The sequence below is a fragment of the Eleutherodactylus coqui genome, chromosome 4 (assembly GCF_035609145.1).
Source record: "Eleutherodactylus coqui strain aEleCoq1 chromosome 4, aEleCoq1.hap1, whole genome shotgun sequence".
NCBI classification, from domain to species: Eukaryota; Metazoa; Chordata; class Amphibia; order Anura; family Eleutherodactylidae; genus Eleutherodactylus; species Eleutherodactylus coqui.
The window spans coordinates 88156340-88178336 of record NC_089840.1 but is presented as its reverse complement, the minus strand read 5'-3'; the positions used below and the strand labels follow the sequence as shown (position 1 = coordinate 88178336).

The 21997-nt window shown below is 45.5% G+C and overlaps 1 protein-coding gene across 1 annotated transcript in view; it reads left to right on the top strand.

Moving 5' to 3' along the window:
* Nucleotides 1-6001: 6001 nt before the first annotated feature.
* MAP3K15 (mitogen-activated protein kinase kinase kinase 15) overlaps nucleotides 6002-21997 on the top strand; it is a 144233-nt gene continuing 128237 nt past the window's right edge. The window contains exon 1 of the mRNA XM_066599836.1: nucleotides 6002-6583. Within this exon, the coding sequence (XP_066455933.1) occupies nucleotides 6238-6583 (346 nt within the window). The 5' untranslated portion in view covers nucleotides 6002-6237. The remainder of the gene's footprint in view (nucleotides 6584-21997) is intronic.

Below are 21997 nucleotides of genomic sequence, written 5' to 3'. Positions count from 1 at the left end.
CACAATTACATACATAAGTAAAACAAAACAACAGAATAAAACAACAATACATACATAAGAAAGAGAATAACACAAAGCAGACGCCAACAAAAACCGTCGCCGTATGCGCCCTGTAAACCAAAACCATACATACTATATATCAAAACGTTCGAAATAAATAGAGGAACCCATTTCCATACTTTATTTTAGTGTAAATATAAAAAAATTTTTTTATAAAACTATAAATGTTAAAAAAATCATTTTTTTTAGCATTTTACCCCCAATAAAACTAAAAAACGGAAAAAAAAGTCAGTGAAAAAGATATTAAAAAAATAGTCCAATATGTCACAGAAAAAAAAACGCAGCAAAAATAATTTTAGTAGCTAAAGGAAAAAAAATGGAGCAGTAAAATCGCCACATGGGTAAAATCCCTAAAAAGTGTCTGGTCCTTAAGGTACAAAACAACCTGGTCCTTAAGGGGTTAAGAACCATCTGGGACGCCAACTTCGATAGCTTATAAATTTGCACAATCTACAGGTTCAGTTACAGCAAATGTGGAGTGATATGACGCAGGATACAATATGGAACCTGTATGCCTCCATGCCCGCCCTTATCACAACTTGTATCAAAGCTAGAGGCGGTGCAACAGAGCCTCAATGCCCGCCTGTATCATATTTTGAATCCAAGTTAGAGGGGGCCCAATAGGGTACTAAACCCTCCATGTCCGCCCCTTTCACATCTTGTATCCAAGCTAGAGGTGGTACAACAGGGTACTAGAGCCTTCATACCCGCCTGTATTACCTTAAATCCAAGCTAGAGGCGGTACAACAGGGTACTAGAGCCTCCATGCCTGCCGGTATCACATCTTACATCCAAGCTACAGGCGGTAAAAAGGGTACTAGAGCCTCCATGCCTGCCTGTATCAAATCTTACATCCAAGCTAGAGGCGGTACAACAGGGTACTAGAGCTTCCATGTCCAGCTGTATCACATCTTGTAACATAGTAACATAGTATGTAAGGCCGAATGAAGACAATGTCCATCTAGTTCAGCCTGTTTATCCTCCTATGTTGTTGATCCAGAGGAAGGCAAAAAAAAAACCAAGAGGCAGGAGCCAATTAGCCCATTTGGGGGAAAATTCCTTCTCAACTCCCTAATGGCAATCAGAGTAATCCCTGGATCAGCCTCTAATAGCTCCTACCTGCCTGTATACCCGGATTAACAATTAACCTAAGATTTATATCCTGTAATATCCTTCCGCTCTAGAAAGACATCAAGTCCCCTTTTAAACTCCTCTATGGATTTTGCCATCACCACATCCTCAGGCAGAGAGTTCCACAGTCTCACTGCTCTTACAGTAAAGAACCCTTTTCTGTGTTGGTGATGAAACCTGCTTTCTTCCACACATAGAGGACGCCCTCTTGTTACCGTAGCAGAATGAACTCAGAAAGAGGGTATGAAGGATCCAATGGCTGGATGTTCTTAAGAACAGAAATGTACAAGAAGGTTGGGAAATATTGTGAAATGAGATTCTCAAAGCACAATTGTTAAGAATCCCTAAAGCTAATAATGAATTGAGTCTTGGAAAAGAGGCCAAAAACAATAAAAAAGGATTGGGGTGGGGTAAGTCAAAAGCAAAGAAAAGTCAAAGATGCTACAGGATGTTTACAGGATGAAAATGGCGAATTGGATAAAAATTATGTTGAGAAGGCTTAACTTTTAAATTCCTATTTTGTATCTGTTTTCTCTCAGAAAGTAGATGTAACATCAGCTGATCTTCCCTGTGCTATTGGGGGAATTAAAGAATGCAGGTTATCTGTAAGCAGAGAGATGGTGAGGGAACACTTAGCTAACTCAAATGAATTCAAGTCTCAAGGTCCAGATGAATTACATCCTAAGATACTAAAGGAAGCAGCAGAGGTAATTGCTGAACAACTCGCCATAATCTTTGAACATTCCTGAAGAGCAGAAGTCCCAGAAGATTGCAGAAGGGCAATTGTTGCCTCTATCTTCAAAAAAAGAAAGAAGGTGGATCCAGGAAACTACAGGCCTGTGAGCCTGACTTCTAAACTGAGAAAGGTCTTTGAACAAATTATTAAACAGCATGTATGCAAGTACTTGGATGAGAATGTAGTAATTAAACAGAGCCAGCATGGGTTTGTAACAAACATTTCATGCCAGACAAATCTAATTTCCTTCTATGACAGTATCACCGACTGGGTTGATCGGGGAAATGCAGTAGATAAAGTATATCTTGACTTTAGTAAGGCAACAAAATATCTCATACCGTACTTATTGAAAAAAATACCAAATATGGGATTGACAAGGCTGTTAGGTGGTTTCAGAACTGGCTGAGTGATCGTACTCAAAGTGTGGTCACAAATGTCTGCACATCCAAGTGGAAGAATGTGGCAAATGGGGTACCACAAGTCTCTTTATTTATATATAGATTTTTTAATTTTCAAAACAACATGGTTCTCATTTGTTCAATCTTAAAGTGATGTTTACAAACCATAAAAGTAATGAAAACCAACCAAAAACAATAGGATCACTTTACTTATGCCAAGCCTGATATCAGTATAAACCGAACTAACCAGGGGCGTTGGGATTACCTGCCCAAAAACAGGGCACTATGAATATGGCCACCTGCACACAGCTGGGTCGGACCCCGTGTGCGGGATCCAACCCTGCACCTGGCTGGTGACCCCACTGTACCTGTCCAGCATCTTCTAATTGGTTGTGGCGGCCAGTGCGCTGGTGGACATGCGCAGTACAGATTATGCTGCGCCATCGCTAGGCGATGACCCAAACTTTCTGCAATGATGATTGCGGAAAGGTCTTGCGGCGGGATATTTCTATTGACTTCAACGGAAGCCGTCCGCACGGCAGCCACACAGAATCACAGCATGCTGCGATTTCTCCTCCGCGAGCAGAAAATCGCAATTGATTTCCACTCGTGTGTTTTTCCATAGCATGCTATGGGGCGGCTTTTGCTGCGGAATACGGAATTCTGCAATGCAAATCCGTCCGTGCGCAGACGGCCTTAATTGTGCTCGTCACACGGGGACCATCATTTCAAACCCCTGAGGAGGAGAGGGAGGGACCCATTGGCGGAGATCTTTGATCCACTCCCCCAATACCCCATCCCGGGGGGCAACTCCATTACCTTTACAAACTATATGAATTCCCCAAAAAGAGGTAAATATCCTCCCCTGGGAAACACCTAACTGAGATGGGGAGTGAATAAGAGGAGAACGAAAACGTAAAAGAGAGATAGTTGATCAACATTTTTATAAATGATGTAAAGGAGGGAATTGAGGGTAAACTGATCAAGTTTGCCAACGGCACAAACCTAGGTGGGATGGCTAACACTGGAGAAGAGAGGGGAGGGGATTCAAAAAGATCTGGATAAGCTTGAACAGTGGGCGGCGACTAACAGAATGGTATTTAACAAGGAGAAATGCAAAGTCCTGCATCTGGGCAAGAAAAATGAAGAAAGCACATACAGAATGGGAGGAATTGGGCTAAGCAGCAGCACATGTGAAAAAGACTTGGGTATACTAATAGATCGAGTCAACAATGTGATGCAGTAGCAAAAAAGGCAAGCACAATTCTGGGATGTATTAAGAGAAGCATAGAGTCCAGATCACGTGAGGTCATTATCCCCCTCTACTCTTCCTTAGGCCGCCTGCAGATGGCCGGGTCGGATCCGGCTGCGAGAATTCTCGCAGCGGGACCCGACCCGAGCGTCTGCAGAGAGCACCGTAACACTCACCTGCTCCCGCGGCCCCGGCTCTTTCATGTGCCGGCAGCTGGGCAGCCGGCGCATGCGCAGAGCAGAGCCGGCGCCTGGAAATAGAGCATGCCGCGATTTGTTTGCCGCATGACATTGCACGCGGCCAAATCGCAGCCGTCTGCATAGGATTGCGTTTGTTAACGCAATCCTATGGCAGCTTCCAGGGGTGGAAATTCCGTGGGAAATCTCGCTGCGGAATCACCACCCGTCTGCAGGCGGCCTTAGTCAGACCTCATCTGGAATACTGATTTAAAAAAGACAATGACAAACTGGTGCAAGTTCAGGGAAGAGTTACCAAGATGGTGAGTGGTCTGCAAATCATGTCCTATGAGGAACGGTTAAAGGATCTGGGAATGTTTAGCTTGCAAAAAGAAGGCTGAGAGAAGACAATAGATATTAGAAAAAACTTTTCTGATGGTGAGGCCTTGGGCTCACACTCACTTGTGTATTTTTTAACGCTGCGATATTGCTGCGTTTTTTTTTTACGCAAATGTCAATGGGATTTCCTAATGTTACCAACGCATCGCAAGTTTGTGCTTTGGGATTTTTGTGTGATGCATTTTTAACATTAGAAAGTTCCATTGACAATTACGCTAAAAAAACGCACAGACTTTTTTTTGGGCGCCGATTTTATACACTGTGCCCAAAGATAGGTCTTGCCCTATGTTTGCCCAAGATACGTTGGAAGCTCCCATAGACTTCTATGAGAGCTTAATAAAAAAGGGAACGGGAGGGAGTTTAGCTGCGTCCAATGCTGGGAAAAGAGTATAGCTGGCTCTGTGTAAGCATCAGCAGTAGAGATGAGCGAGCGTACTCGGAAAAGCACTACTCGCTCGAGTAATTGGCTTTATCCGAGTATCGCTGTGCTCGTCCCTGAAGATTCGGGTGCCGGCACGGAGCGGGGAGCTGCAGGGGAGAGCGGGGAGGAACGGAGGTAAGATCTTTCTCTCCTTCTCTCCCGCCCGCTCTCCCCTGCTCCCCGCTGCGACTCACCTGTCAGCCGCAGCGGCACCCGAATCTTCAGGGACGAGCACAGCGATACTCGGATAAAGCAAATTACTTGAGCGAGTAGTGCTTTTCCGAGTACGCTCGCTCATCTCTAGTCAGCAGTCATTCTGAAGGATTTCTGCCGATCGAGGGGTTTCCACAACGCAACGTATTTTTTTTCCTGATACATGTGAACGGCAGAAAATACCTAAAGATCGGGGCTATTCTTTATTAATGCGATTTTTATTTAGCGCATATGGGGGAACATAAAAACGCATACAGTCCTGTGAAAGAGGCCTGAGGGTGATCAATGAGCATTTGTGCTGCGTATGACACGTGCGCAATATGCGGTGAATAGAACCCATTGATCTCGATGGATTGGTTCACATAAGAATATTTTGCGCGTGCATTTTGTTTGCAAAAAAAACAATACACATCATGCTCTATTTCCTGCGTATTTGCACAGGGAGAGAGCACAGATTGAACTAATTACACTAATTGCTCGTTTGAATGAACGGGAGCGCGGCTGCTTGTTTCTTTTGTGCACACAAAGTACAGTAAAATACGCGCGTGCGAATACGTATACGCTTGTGTGGATCTGCGTTTACACCGCTTTGTGCGGATCTGCTGCAGGTTTCACTCTATCAATCAAATTCAAATGATAAAGTCGGCGCCATCAGAATGGGCAGCGGTGTGTTATGGCGCCTACAGGGCGCGCTGCCACATACTGGCGTGGTACAATACGCGGCGTGTCATTTCACAATGTAGGTTCATACAGAATCTGCGCCAGAAGTTTCGCGTGTGCGGATGTTTCCCGTCCACAAGGGCCAAGTCCGCATGTGCGGCTCTACGGGTGGAATCGTCTGGCCAGAATCCCGCGGCCACGTCCTCTCAGGGCTTCTCCTCAATCACATAACATACTAATTTCATGGATGTCCCACACGGGTTTTGTGACACTTTCTGTGGAGATTGTTGCAGCCATTGCCTGTGGGGTATAAAGAAGGACTGCAGCTTCTTGTTGGACCCCTTGTGGATCCACAAACAGCATGCACACTGGTATAGCCCCTCAGTCAGGCAGGAGAGGTCCGTCTCCACGAGTGACAGCCGCCCTGCCCTCCGTGTGAGAGGAAGTCCCTGGAAGGTCGGCCCTGTTCCCGCACTAGTCACACCCTTGTCCTACTAGCAGGGTCCGAGGAGAAGGAGGGGAGCGCTAGCTGCCTCCGCCCTGTCAGCCCCCGGCTGATAACAGTGAGGGAGCCGGGCTGACAGGACGGCGCACTGACTGCCCCCCTCTCCCGGCTGACAGGACGGCGCACTGACTGCTCCCGGCTGCTGTGCCCGCAGCGCCCTCACACTGCCCCCATGTCCCCGCTCCTCAGGTGATATCTGCCATGAGCAGTCCGCCTGCGGACCGCCCGACTTCCTAGTACTCCGTGCAGCTTCTCCCGGCTCCCCTCCATGTGCTGACGGGCAGTCATGGAGAGTAACGGGATAGTTAGCACGGCTGCCGGGGAGGTGAGGGAGCAGGCTGTGCCCGGGGAGCCCCAGTACAGCGCCCCCTGTGGGGCACCTGCAGCGTGTTCCCTGCCCGAGCCGCCGGCTTCAGGTGAAGGAGCCCAGTGGCTGAGTAAGCAGAGGTCCCTGCGGGTCGTCTACGTGCTGAATGACAGCCTGAAGGCAGCCATGGGAGGAAGCCCGGAGTCTGGCGCCTTGCACTGCCTGCGCCGCGCCTGTGACAGTGAGGGGGCGCAACTGAGCAGCGTCAACTTCGGGGAGCTGGACTTTGGGGAGACGGCAGTGCTGGACACCTTCTATGATGCAGGTGAGTGCGGCCGCTGCAGGTATGGGGGGTCCACTTGGGGAACATTCAATCTATGTAGTTATTGAGATTGTGCAGAAGTGCAGCTGCAAAACATGTGCTGTAACTGCATGGCGTGATCCTGCAGCGAGTCCGCAGTGTAGAAGGATGCCGCAGGGCTGGAAGTGTGCTGCGAACCCTGAAAAGCGGATGGGGGAAATCTGCTGCATGTGAACAGGAGTATGAAAGCTGCACTAAGGCTGCTGTCACGTTTTCCTGCTCGTTCGGGGAGCAGGAAAGGGGAATCCCCCACGGCCAAATGGGATCCGTCTTGTGACCGAACAGACCCCACTGACTATAATGGCGTCTGTTCGGTTTCTGCCCTGCATTTTACCGGAAGAAAAAGTGCCGCACGCAGCGCTACTCCTTCCGTTTATTTGGTGTGGGATCTGTGTCGGAGGTCCAAACGCAGATGTGACACCGGCCTCACATGCTTTGTACTAAATATCGTATAAGTGTTCCAGAGCGCTGCCCTCCCATCAGACGGCTTCCGCGTGACTGTCGTACAAATCGCTGAAGTCTCCTATTCAATGACAGCTAGCAGAGATGCTTGCATGGCGCAGAGAGCTGCTGCTGATTGGATGTTGGAAAACTGGATGCATTTTCATGATGCATAACATTTGTTGAGGACTCGTCTGTGTACTGCAGTCACTTCCAGGAAGTGCAGCCCCCTGTCTGATGCTCATCAAGCACCATCTTGAGAGTGAGACTTTAAACTTTCAGTTTTACATTGATCTCATTATTCATCAGCACAGCATTAACTGAGGCTATACCATTTCTGCCTGCTGGAGTGACAGTTCAATTAACATTACCTTCTGTATTCACCTAAATAAGCTACAGACCATAAGTATACAGTCAGAAGGATGAGCTGTGATCTCCTCTATTATAACTGTGTGACAGGAGCTGTGTGATCATCATCTGTTACTGTGACAGGAGTGGCAGTGTCTCTCTGTAGGTAGTGTCTCTGGTAGATCCATGTAATAGCATCACACAAAATCAGAGTCTGACTTGAAAATGAATTTATAACCCCCCCCTGCCCCAAGTAGATCTGAGTTGGTCAGAAATGAGATCACATGATCATCTAAGGAGAAAGAAGCTAAGGCCGCCTGCAGACGGGCGGGTCGGATCCAGCGGCGAGGACTCGCCGTGGGACCCGACCCGAGCGCCTGCAGAGAGCGGCGTGTACTTACCCGCAGCTCTGGCTGTTTGATGGGCCGGTTGCCAGGCAGCCGGCGCATGCGCAGACCGGAGTCGGCGGTGGGTGAGTGACTCTTCTGTGCGCGGCTCGCAGAGCCCCGCACAGAAATAGGACATACCGCAGCTTGTTTGCCGTGCGAGATTTTGCGCGGCCAAACCGCGGCCGTCTGCCTAGGATTGCGTTTGTTAACACAATCCTATGGAGGCTTGCAGCGGCGGAAATCCCGCCGTGGAATTTCCGCTCGTGTGCAGGCGGCCTAAAAGTTTCAGAAAGTAAGAAATAAGCAAGGTAACACGAGCCCACATATATATACTTGGGGATAACTGCACGAAGAATGGGGAATAAATCATTGGAGTGCCCCTTTAAATGCAGGTAATCACTGTGAATGGCGGTGGGCGGCCGAGAGAGATTGGTGAATGGAGATGGAGTACACCGCAGAGTGACTGGCACTAGTCATTGAGTCCAACAGTCGGCCCGTGTAAAAGGGGTGCATTTACACCGCCGAGCGTGATATCGTGCCCGTGAACCTTTTGTAAGTGAAGCGCATTGTGTTGTCGGTCTGCCATCTTCAATGCAATTTTCAGGCGCATAAAAAAATATTAAAAAATAGGCAAATTGCATCGCACTTGCGTGGACATCGCGTGGCCTGTGTGCGCAATGTAGGTTTTTTTTTTTTGCAAGTCCATAGGAAATAATGAGTGCCATCGCCCAGGAATAGGACATCCTTCATGCAGCATCGCTGGACAGAAGATCAATCATGTCAATGGACCCATTTAAAATAATGGGTCTGTTTTTGTTTTTTTTCTTTGCATCTGGCAAGGTACCACAAGTGTCCCTCCGCCCTCCTGCACCTCCTTATCAGCTCATTTATGTCCACAATCAAATGTTTATTGGTTTTGGTCATAAATTAGCTGCTGAGAACCTCCCTGCAGGGGAGGACAGATAAGGGCTGAAGACCCAGTCCACTAATGGCCCTCCTACACAGGCAGACATTGTCTTCTGCTCAGACAAATAGTCGTTTCACCCAACAGTCGGGACATGTAAAGGGACTATCAGCCGCTACAAGCAAACGCTCATTCCTTGCCTGATGGTATATAGCTGATCAGCTGATCTCCCTGTGTAAATGGAGATGTAAGCCATCCTATGGGGACAAATGGCTGTAATTACTAGCGTTCATCTACATAAGCTGATTCTCAGCCCATGTCAAAGGAAATCAAATGACCCCCCCAATCTGTGCTCGTTACATTGGGCCATTAACTCGTCTGGTCTAAAAGGCCCATTAGCCTGCAGTGTCTATATACAGTTATAGAAGGTGCAACATTTGTAATTACACCCTATTGCAAAAAAGAATATCATCCCCAAATACATGTTTAAGTCCCCTTGGGGGTTCATGGTCTTCAAAGACATTTATTACCTATAATTGTCTGATTGCCGGGGGTCCGACCACAGGGACAATCAGAGATCTACATATCGGCTTACTTCAATGCCCCATGTGAATAGAGCGCTGGTTAATATGATTGACCATTACACCATTCACCGCTATGGAACAGATGGAGACTGATGCACTTGACCGTCTCCCTCCATCCTGTAGAAGTGAATGGATTGGTAGTCACACATGTTTCATTTACTGTCTATTGGACTGATGGAGATGGCTGAACACTGTACTGGGCTATCTCCCATAGACGACCTGGGATCCCATTCTCGTGAGCAGTGGGGTTCCAGCGGTCGGCCCCCAGTGACTGTACATTTACCACCCGTGGGCATATGAAATGACTCCTTTAAAGTGGATAAAGTACCTAAGGCTGCACACCTCTACTCAGGGATCTGTCAGTCAGGTACAGAATAGTTGTGGGAAAAAGCCAGACAACTTGATAAGTGTGGTTTTCGGGATGGAGAATCTAATATTATATATTTTTTATGTAATTCTTAGCTTTTTTGCATTGAGAAATATACCACAAATAAGTGAGCGTTTCCACAGAGCCGCAGGGTGCTCTGCGGCCAAAACCCAGGACTTATTGCTTTTTGTAGTGCAGTTTGTAACTCCGTGGTGTTTATAGGTCAAGCATGTCCAAAACCGAATCTTTTCCAACCCCTGGAGTCTCTTCTGAGGAGACATTTTGGCCATTCGATTTCTTCTTGCTTAGACATAAATAAACCTTCTGTAGTGGCAGAGCTGTCCTGTATGTGACTGGCAGCAGTGTATCACCATGTGTTCATTGTGGTACAGTCTGTAGAACATTGTGATAGAGCAGCGACATGTGGAGTAATATCATAAATGTTCCCACAGGTGATGAATGAACTTTCCAAAAGTTTGGTTGGTTTGCCGAACTTGGGCAAAAAGTTTAGTTAGTTACGAATTAGTTTAAACTGAACCTGGACTTCACTAATACCGGATGAGGGAGGGGGAGATTATTTGGTGGGTTCTAACAAGACAAGGTTCAGGTTCACACCAAACGTTTAGCAAAGTTCGACCCAAAATAGGGTTTGACTGTTTCAGTTTGCTCCACACTCGTTCCTACAGATGTGAGCAGACCTTCCCGTACTGATCTTCTACATTATAACACAAGTATTGTACTTTATGTTGCCAGTTTGTCAGAGTGAAACCTTTTGCGCTCTAAGAGACCTATCACATGGGGTGGAGTTATGCCGCAGAACACACTACATTCTGTGGCTACATGCAGATTTTGATGTGGAAATCCGGAGCTGCAGATTTGTGCCCTGCGGCGTAATTCAGTCCCGTGTCCAATTGAGAGGATGAAATCTGCGGCAGATCCCCACCAAAATCTGCAACAAATCAGTGACATGTGAACGCATCCTTAGGCCGCTCACACAGCCCGCTTTTTACCTTGATTAGCGTGGCGCTTAAAACACTGCGCAAATTGCGGTACAACGCCTCTATTGATTTCAGACCTGTGCTCGAACATGGCATTGTCCGCTCTATTTTAGCGCTTTTTAATGCACCTCCTCACCCATCAAAATACGTTCAAAAGTGCTGCTAGAAATTGCAGTAAAATACTACGATCTCAAATGCAGCGTTTTGCGAACACGTGTGAGAGCCGTAGGCTCTGTTCACATCCTGTTTATGGCATCTGTGTAATGTATGCTTCTGGACATGTCCGTTAAATGGATGACATACAATAGTATCCATCACCCATAGGGTCCCATTGTAGGAAAAGGGACATTTTAAGGCCGCTTTCGCACAGCTGAGAAAATCGCACAATATTTGCCGATGCAAAATACAGAAATATGCACCTTATTCTTTTGAATGGGGTCATATACATGAGCCATTATTTTATTTTTTTTTTTTTCCCCACCGTGCAGTGCAGGAAAAAATTGCCATTTGTCCCATCTTTGGGCGCTCCCTCGGATCGCTTCGCGTATTGTTATCAATGGGGCCGGAAAAAATATTGCACAGTGTGCGAGGCGAGTGCGATGGGAAACATTCAGCCGCGCCAGAGGATTGCTACTTCCCTGAAGTGATATGAGGTGGTGTTGACGGACAAACGCCTCACATCCACGGGGACATGGGGTAAGATATTGGGCCGAGTTTCACAGCCTTAAATCGCGCTCGCCCGTGTGAAATTAGCCTCACAGGTATGTTTTATATATATATTTAACTTTTTCTGCACACTGATGTATAGCTGTCAGTTGGACGACAAATGCGCACTTTTTTTGACTAATATTGAGCTAATGTCACCCTGCGGTGCGGCGCTTTCCCCGTCTATCAGCTAAACATACATCACTAATGTCATGTGAATGTAGCCTAAACTCTTTCTATTCTATAGGATGGCTCAGAGCGGTCACTACATGCTAGGAAGTGTCGTTCTCCAGAAAATACACAGGTTTGTTGTGTAGCGTATGACGGCACCCTCCCCAGCGGTACAGATGAGACTCGCGCCCACCGTGTGCTGCCGGCCTTCACTAGGTTTTCTTGGTAGATCTTGAGCAGTGAAGTGTTTTTTTTTAACCATTTAGGAGACGTACAATTTTAACATTGATTATCAACATTTTGAGGAACACTTTGTTTTCCTGCTCCAAGCCAATATTGCAAATGCTCATGGGTGTCAGAATGATAGATACCCCCACAAATGACCACGTTTTAAAAACTACACCCCTTAATGTATCCACTGAGGGGGGTCAGAAGTATTTTGACCCACAGGTTTTGTTTTTTAGGAGGTAATGCAATTTAGAGGAGAAAAAATAAAATGTAATATCTTTGCAAATACGACATTTTAAAGGCAGATTTTTTTTCTAGAGTGCACATGAAAATGTGAGTTTACACCCCAAAATGGAGACCCCTGTTTGTCCCGTGCTCAGAAACATACCCGTTGTGGCACTAATATTATGTCCGTATGCACAACGGGGCCAAAGTGAAAGGAGCAGCCGGTGGCTTTCAGAACAGAGATTTTGCTTGAAGGTGATTTAGGCCCAGCTGCCAAAACGACAGTTGACCCCCCCCCCCCCCCCCCCCACACACACACAAATGACCCCATTTTGAAAACTTGACCCCTTAACAAATTCATCTAGGGGTGTACTTCATATTTTGAACCCACAGTATTTGAATGAATCGAAGCAAAGCAGGAGGAAAAAAATACGACTTCCATTTTTTCCAATTGTGTCATTTTAAAAACAGGGTTTTTTTGTACAGCACACATATCAATGAAGACTCTTCACCCCAAAATGGATCCCCCTGTTTGTCCCGTGTTCAGAAACATACCCATTGTGGCCCTAATCCGCTTACAGGACACATGGCTAGGCCTATAAGAGGAAAAACTTGTTGGATTTCAGGGCACAATTGAATAAATTCCGGGCCCCATTGCTCACTGGTGCAGAAAAAAAATTGACTCCATAAAAATAATGCACAGAACCTGGGTAAGGTCTGTGGTGGAGTGTTGCATCAGGGTTCAAATGCAGAGGCCTCCGGTAAGACGTTTCATGTCCTCTCACCGATCGCAGGGAAGTTGAAACTTCAACTTTTTTTTTTTTTTCACTTTTATTGTTATCGCCATCATCTATTGGATAACAACGATCACGAAACCAGGAACTGCTCACCGCAGCCCCTCATAACATCGCAAGGCTCTTTGGTAGCCAGGAGCAGGGAGACTTTAAATTTCCCGGGCAATCCTAGACTTTTGCGCATGCGTCCACCATCATGCTGACGGGTGCAGGCACCGAAGCTGGGAAAGGTCCACGGATGAAGAACCCATCGAGGCACAAATCTGGGGACCTTTGGTATGTAATTTCATCTGCCCTCACGGATACGATCCCTAAGGGGAGAAAAAACTTTAACTTTTTAACCTTTTTTTCTTTTTTTTTTTTTTTTTTAACACATCTTAACTTTACATGATCAGTGTTATCCGATGGATAACAGTGATCATGTGACTGGGAACCGCATACAGCGGCCACAGTCACATCTCCCTGCACTCGGCTATCTTTGACCGCCGGGTGCAGGGGATTTTAAATTTGCCAGGGTCTCTGGCCTTCTCTGCATGCGCGCCACATCAGCGCAGAAGCCCGTGGCAGGTGCAGATCACTGCGGGACATCACAAAAGATGGAGGTGAGTATTTTCAGCTGCCCTCATGGATCAAATCCATGAGGGCAGCTGAAGCTTTAACTTTTTTTTTTTTTTCCACTTAAAACGGTCCTCAGTGACATCTCATGTCTCCCGGCTACCTTCAGTAGCCAGGAGATTTCAAACTTGCTGTGACTCCCGGCCTTCTGCACATGCGAATTACGTAATGGCACCTGGTGCGCTTTCACGCAGAAGACCGGTGTCAGGTCCCACGGGACATCATGGAGCACGGGGGTGAGTAGTTTCAACTACCCTCAGCTGAAACTAACTTTTTTTTTCCCCACCGTTCCGTGATCGATCGCGTGACTGGGGGGGGGGGTCCATGACAGCTCCAGGTTGTTGGCTACCTCCGGGAACTGAAAGCATGGAGCTATCCCTTCCATAGCCCATGTGTCTTTACTCCCCAGACGAAGCATGTTTTTACGTCCCTGGGGATTAAAGCCCACTAGAGCGGGACGTAAAAAGACAATGGGGGTGGTCGTTAATTAGCTTAATTCTAGTGCATTTATGCATCTGCTTTATGGATGGACGTCCAGCTTGACTCCAGGTCTCCTGATTAAAACTTATATGATGCTTGGAGATTGGGTCAGGAGACCTGCAGTCAGTCCGGGACACCTCCATGCATTATGTGGCCAGCATATAGTCGTCTGTCACCGGCCTTGTACGGGGTCTGCTTCCACAAAACAAGCCCAGCTGCCCACAGATGCCACGTGCTGTGTGATAGCTGCACCTTGCAGGCCCTGCTGGTGTGGGGGGCCGTGACTGGGGGGGGGGTCCTGCAATACACTGAATACTTCTGCACTTTTTATTGCAGTGTTGTTTTCTTTTCCCTCAGAGCCCCGTCACCAGAGGGAAGCTGCAATGTTTAAGATCACTTGGCGCCCATTATAATCAGTGGAGGTTAAAGTCCTCTTTTGTTAACGAGGTTTTCTAGAGTTGAAGATATTTCACTACAAATACTCCGCACTTGTAGTAAATGTGCCGTTTTAATCACCGCATTTCATCTAGCATTAATTTTTAATGAACATACAATAGATATAAAATGAAGTGGCCGTACGAGGAATGACTAATATCCGCCTGGACTATGGCCTTAATTGGCACGGTGCATCACAGAGCTAATGCTTCAGCTGGGTTCACATCTTATAGACACAAACTCATTGGTATGGATTAGGCTACTCTCGCACCAGCGTTTTTTGCTGTGTATTACGCTCGTATTTCGCACTAAACTTCCATGTGTTTCAATCTTTTCTCTCACACTAGTGGTTTTGTGCCACATATATTGCATTATACAGCTAATGAATACATTTGAGAACCTTGCTATTAGAAGTGAAAAGAAAGAACAGAGACAAAAAATTCAGAAGGCAAGTAGAGGAGCAAGAGACACGGATCACAAACTAAAATGTTTGTACACAAATGCCCAGAGCATGGGAAACAAACAAGGAGAATTGGAGCTCCTAACACCGGAAGAGAAATATGATGTCAGAGACATCACAGAAACATGGTGGAATGATACACATGATTGGAATACAAGGCTTGAAGGATACAATTTATTTATAAGAAGCAGACCTAAAAAGGGGAGGAGGTATTGTGTTGTATGTTAGGAAAGCATCATCTCCACAGAGATTCAAGCTTCAGAGCATGGAAGTTCTGTAGAAACTGTTTGGGTGAGAATACAAGGAGAGGACAACAGAAGGGGCACCATTGTAGGCATTTACTATAGGCTGCCCTAACAAGCAGAAGATATGGAAGCACTCTTTGTACATCAGATGACCAAGCTCTCAAAAAAGCAAGACATTATGGGAGACTTTAACTATCCAGAAATTTGTTGGGAGTCTCTCTCGGGTTGAAGTAAGGAATCCAACAAATTCTTATCTGCTCTTGCTGACAACCTTATCTTCCAAAAGGCCAAAGAGAAAACAAGGGGATCTGCTATCTTGGACTGAATTCTTACCAACAGGGAGGAAATGGTTTAGGAAGTAAGGGTGGCTGGGTCTTTAGGAGGCAGAGATCTCGGGGGTCTCTGTGCCCGCACCGCCGGTCCTATCACCTGGGCTGTGGGGTGCGGCGCACGGGAGCCCCAGGCTTTGTGACCTTTCCTGGACGCCGGCTTTAGAAAAAACAAAATGTGGTTTTCTGTCGCTGCCTTCCAAAACCCATAACCTTTTTTACTTTTTCTTCTATGAAAATGTATGAGGGCTTGTTTGTGGGACGAGTTAGTTCCATTGGTACGATTTTTGGGGTATGTAAAAGTTTTTTGATCACTTTTCATTTTTTTTCTTTTCACGACCTTCGTGTCAGGTTTTACTGTATTACTTACATCTGTCGCCCACCATCAGGGCCTTAGGTTCTATCGGAGCATTTATTTATTTATTCATCTTTTATTTTCTTTGCTCTGTGGCACTCTAACTACTCGGACATGGACAATTTGTTCATTCAGACTAGTTAATAGGCACCAATGTCTTTGAAATCACTCTTTGCGTGGGTCGGCATGAGAGAGAGATGTTTTTGCTGTCTTTGGGAACCATCCGAGATATCTGGCATAAATTAGAGACCTTGATGGATGGATGGATGGAGATAGATAGATGGATCTAATATATATATATTTTTATTATTATAGTTGTTCTCCTTGCATCTGAGACCGATGTAAGTCATCCGTCTCTCTAGCTCTTTTTTCAAATATTAAAAATTGATGGTTGAAATTTTTCAACTTTGTTATATTTTTAGTGGGGGACCGAACTTTGCATTATTTTTTGCAGAACTTTAGAATGCAGATCAATTAGCTGCGCTTCTAACACGGAGCTGTACATCCTGATTGTTGGTGAAGCCATATACTATATGGTGCCAACAACTTGCCCTTCTCTTTATAATAAAAATTATTTATAAATAAACCACAGTCTTGGAGGACCTTTTTACGTTTAAACCTTAAGGCCTCATGTCCACGGGGAAAATCAGATCCGCTACGGATTCTACATGTAGAATCCGTAGCGGGTCCCTCCTGCCCCGCGGACATGAGCGCTGAAAATAACAATAAATGACAATAAACTCACCTCCCATCCGCTCCGTTTCTTCTCTTCGCGGCGGCGTCATCTTCTCTCGTCGCAGCCGGATCTTCATTCTTCGGCTCGGCGGATGTGCATCACGACGTCGGTGACGTGCCCCGCGCATGCGCCGGGCCGAAGCAAAATGATCCGGCCGCGACTGGGAGAAGATGGCGCGGCGCCGAAGAGAAGAACCGGAGCGGGTGAGTAAAAATATGATTTTTGTCTCCCGCGGATCCGGACGGCTTCCATAGGCTTCAATAGAAGCCCGCGGGAGCCGTCCCCGCGGGAGACACGCATGAAAATGGAGCATGGTCCAGATTTTTTCATGCTCCATTTTTTTTAAAATCACTTTTATTGACGATCCGCGGGTATTTATCTACCCACGGGTGGTCAATGCATCCCTGTGGGGTGCGGATCCGCGCGCGGGAGAAGAGTTAAAATCCGCTGCGGATTTTAATTCTTATTTTCCCCGTGGACATGAGGCCTTAGTGGCTCAGCTCCGTATCAAATCATTGTTGAAAACAAGCATTCTCTCACTCACTGTGTAAACATCAGGAATGTCTTCCGTTTTATTACAGAACACTCTCGCTCATAGTGTAAATATCAGGGAATTTATCCCGTCATGATATAGTATAAAACATTAGTTCCTGATGAGCTGTCCTGAATGAGTGACAGGGAAATGCATGAGCCGTTCTATACCAACATTGAGCTGCTATATATATATATATATATATATGAGTCATTTAAATATTGAGTTGCTCTAAATAGATCCCCTATATCTACTTTCTAGATCGATGAGCTGTTTGAGAAGCCTAACAGCCAATAAATTCGCTCTCACCAAGTGACTATCAAGGCAAGCACACTAACTTTACATCTAAAAGGTTTATCTGTGCTTCTGTCCCTGAAGAGTGAACTATAGTGTCATAGATAGTCTGACACTTTGAGACTACTACTCTGAACCTACTAATTAGGAGGTATCCACTGTAGTGGTGGTGCCACTAATTATTTTTTATTGGTCACTTGAGACTTCTCTCAATCTTATACTATCCACAAGGATCATGGTGTCACCTACCAGGGTTACGGTGTCCTTAAACTCTAGTGACCTCCCAGATTGTTTCGGTGTGTGGCTTTGCTTTTAATTCCCAGTCATTGTTACAAGGCTTGTATAAAGAGTCTGACTTTGGCTTGAAGGAATGCTGCCTTCCAATAGGTGGTGCTGTGGAGGTATTATTCCTTCGTCCTTATTTACATTTATCACAGTGACTGCCGAATGATAGATCTAGTATCTTTAGGCTGTCTGGTCTAACTTTATAACACCTATTAGTTAGCTTAGTTTACAACAAAATTGCGCCACAATTTGGCACAATTTTTCACACCCACAATGTCACATTTAGGCAATGCCCCTTTTTTATGGAGCCACACCTTTGTCAGACAAGTCATAAAAAGTCTTTAAATGGATTCTACAAGACTTCTATTATCAATTTACCTAACCTCAGCATAGGTCATTAATAGTTGATCAGTCGGGGGTCCACTGCTCAGGCTCCCAGCTAATCAGCTGATCCCCAGGCGTGTTGTCAGCGTGGACAGTGTTGGAAGCTGATAGTGATGTCGACATTGTAGGCACAGCCCCCATTAACCTCAGTGGAGCTGTGCCTGCAGTACCAAACTGGGCTGCTGTTCTACTGACAGTGCTATCTGATTCGTACACAGTTAGTGGTGCTGCTGGGAATCAGCTGTTTGACAGAGATCCCATGCAGCCTATCCCATGCCCATCACCTATTGTTACCCTAATCTGAGTGAGGATAGATCATCAATAATAAAGGTCCTGGTGATTAGAGATGAGCGAACGTGCTCGTTTAGAGCAATTACTCGATCGAGCATCGCTTTTTTTCGAGTAACTGCCTAATCGGGCAAAAAGATTTGGGGGGCGCGGGGGTGAGTGGGGGGTTGCGGGAGGGGGTAAGAGAGAGAGAGAGCTCCACTACGCCGCCCCACCGAATCTTTTCGCCCGAGTAGCCAGTTACTCGAAAAAAGCGATGCTCGATCGAGTAATTGTCCTAAACGAGCATATTCGCTCATCTCTACTGGTGATCTCATCATAAATGTGACGCAAACCACACAAGACAGTTTTCTGGCACAATGTGACCAGGAACGATAGTAAACCTGCCCCACTAGCAATCTCTGGGCAGATGTGATTACAGCAATCCCGAATGTTTATGTAGGTTTATTATCATTTTACTGCTTTTTCAAAATTAAACACGCCTTAAAATCTAATTTTCTGTCTCCCTACTCAAAGAATAACATTTGTATTTCTCTATTAAGAGTGTTGCATGAGTGGTTTTTTTTTTTTTTTTTTTTTTTCTTCAGAACTTGCTGTTTTTACTAGTAACATTTGGGGTATATATAACTTTTTGACCACTTCATTTGTCTGGGGGAGTCAGATGACCAAAATCAGTAGTTCTAGCATACTTAGTTATTTACTTTCTGGCATTCAGTGAAGGGGATGAATAATGTAAATATTTTGCAGTCTGAGTTGTTACAGATGCGGGATAGCAAATGTCATTTTTTGTTTTGTTTTTTTAAAGAGAAAAATAGCATAACAGAACATTTTTTTGGCTTCTTTTAGGGCGCCTGCACGAGAAGAAATTCCGCGGCGGCATTTCCCGCCTAACCATTGTCTGTGTATAGCATCCCTCACTCTTCACCTTGACATACTGTGCACATCTCCAGCCCCTTTACCTGTCCTGGTCTTCTGCTTACCCGTCCAGGTCTTTATTTTCTTCACTGTGGATGTGTGCAGAAGCGCCGGCCGGTGTGCCACCGCACATGCGCAGCTGAGTTGTTTGTTTTTGTTTTTTTTTAACTGCTTTCCAGCGGATCGGACAGCTTCCATTGGCTTCAGTGAAAGCTGCCTGTGCGGGATCCGCACTGAAATGGAGGATGCTGCGATCTGTTTTTTGGACCAAAAGGTCAGCAAATCAAATCTGCTTGCTTTGTTTCATTTGTGGACGCCCATGTTTCCCTATGGGTGGCTTAATTTGCGAATCTTCCGCAAATCAAACCCGTCCGTGGACCTTGGGCCAAAAAGAGAGAAAGAAAGAGAAAAAAGAAAAGGGGGTTCGGTGGGGGAGTTCCACAGATGCATATCAAAGGAATAAATTGGAAGGCTGCTATGAGGTACCACTAGTGGCGGCGGTTGTGTATTATAAAGCCTCCGTCTTGTATTGCTTTTTAGGGGAGAATACTTTGCATAACCTGATGTTTGATGAAAGTGTTTTTTTCCCCTACTCATTCATTACTGTATGAACCTATAGGTGACCATGGGATCTGTATGGTGGATCCATACACCACCATAACATAGCTATGTACATTGCAATTTAGGCTTCTTTCACGTGGTGTTTTCACCCCATCTGGGTATTCCCTCTCAGAGCTCTATGCTTGGTCATCCAGGTGGGGGCCTGCGATGGAGCACCCAAACGGGTGAAAACACCATGTGACTGTATCTTAGTCAGACTGAGGGCTTATTCACATGAACAATATTCTTGCGTGAGTTTTGTGCAGTGCGCACAAATATGAAATCAAATCACATGAGCGCCACCCCCCTGCCTTGTACTCTATCATCGGAATACCTTGTCCATTGTTTTCAATGGGACCTTAAAAGACATTGCATGGTGCTTGCTTTTAAGTCAATGAGAAACCTTAGCAATGCTATCGCGTACATGAGGATCACAATTTCACAGAAGCAATTTTTTTTTTCTTTATTTCATTTTTTTACATCAAAAACTCTTCATCGCTCTGAAAATCAAATGTTGGCAAGCGCAATATTGGGCGGAGTTTCTTAGCCTGATGTCGCACTCGCCTGTGTGAATGTAACCTAAGGGGCCCTCCACACGGGCTGGAATTAGGAAGCAGGATGCACCACAAACCGAGGTAAAACTCCTGCACTGAAATCTGCAATTGGACCTGTGGCTTTTGGTATGGAATTCGTCAGTTGTGGATTTGCCTGCATCCTGCGCCCTAATTCTAGTCCGTGTAATGGGTCCTTTAGAAGCCAGCAAGCTCTAAATACAGGTGTCTTCATTGCTAGGGACATCATCCATCAACCTAGTGCAACAGTCCTTCCTTTACACATTCCCTTCCCCATAAATACACTCCTGGCTTTGGTCAAAAATGGCAAAAGCTGTGAATTCCCCTTTCTAGATGCGTTTTGCTCCGGACTCTCCTTGTATTTTGTTACATAGCGGGTGATGAGTGGAATATTGTATTTAAATAGTGGGATTTGTTCAGCCAGGAATCTCTGTACCCATCATAAATCATTGGAATACGTAACCATTTACCAACCCTGTGCTACAGCCTGGATTAGATCGGATGAAGCAATGCTGCCCTGGCACAAATTTAGGTGACACAGTGCATTCTTCATTCATTGTTTTCATGTACTAATCCTGAGCAAGTCTTATTTTATCTTGTCTGTTGTATTTCCGTGTCAGTAAAGGCCGGCGCAGCTCGTTCACCGTGTGGAGCAGATATACACTTGAGGCAAACATAAAGCATAAACACTAGCCTACAGACTTCTATTACTTCTACTTTGAAGAGGCAAGTCTGCTCCGCTGCCCGCTGATGTCTGTTGTGCCATCGGCTTGTACTCGCCATAAAGTAACAGTTCTGCAGCATCTTTTTCTTAGATGTCTTCTTCTTCTTTCATTCCTTCTGGAAGGTTAGGAATAAACGGACGTATGAGCGTTACTTGTTAACGAGGTGTCTCTCTACACAGTCGGACATTGTACAACTATGGGGAATGGCAGAGCAAAGGCACAAGGCAGACTTATAATAAAAGATGGGGAATACAAATATATAGTACAATAGAAACGTCAGGAGAGCAGACGGGTCCTTCTTTTTAATCAAGAGATACAAGTTTTTGTACAATGCAGCACAGAAAGGGTCAGCAAAGGTGTGTGACCAAGTAAATTGCAGCAGTTTCACCATATTTATACCAGTCATGCTTTGTGGCAGCCTAGACATTTTTCAGCATGTTAAAGGGAACCTGTCGACAGACTATATTTCACTCTGAAACACTGCAGAGGACATACACTTTTTACAAGTGCCGGTCTTGGGGAGAAGCGGCCAGTGGGCAGCTCTTCTGGCTTCTCTTTGCCAAAGGCCACTTCTCCCCGATCCTGTGGCTCTTTCATTCTGCCCATGGTTGGGGAACATGAATCTGCTAACAGGTTTCTTTTCAGTAACCCATTTGCAAGAGCTTATGATTGATAGATGCTTAATTCTGTCTATGAAAACTTTGGCTCAACCTTTTTTTTTTTTAAGTTTTAGTGACCAAGTATCCAATGTTGTATTATAGCTTCCTTCTTTTTGGTTTTCTTTCTATGTTCAATGGATTTTTGCATGGGCCAGGCAGGTCTAACATTGTAATTTCTGATGTTTCTCCTACATACTTGTCCTACTTGGGTGCATTCAGTGTGTAAACAAAACATGATGATAATTAGTGCTTTTCTAAAATATACCTGAATCTGAGTTTTAATAGCTTGCAATAGGTTTTAATGCAGTTTAGAAA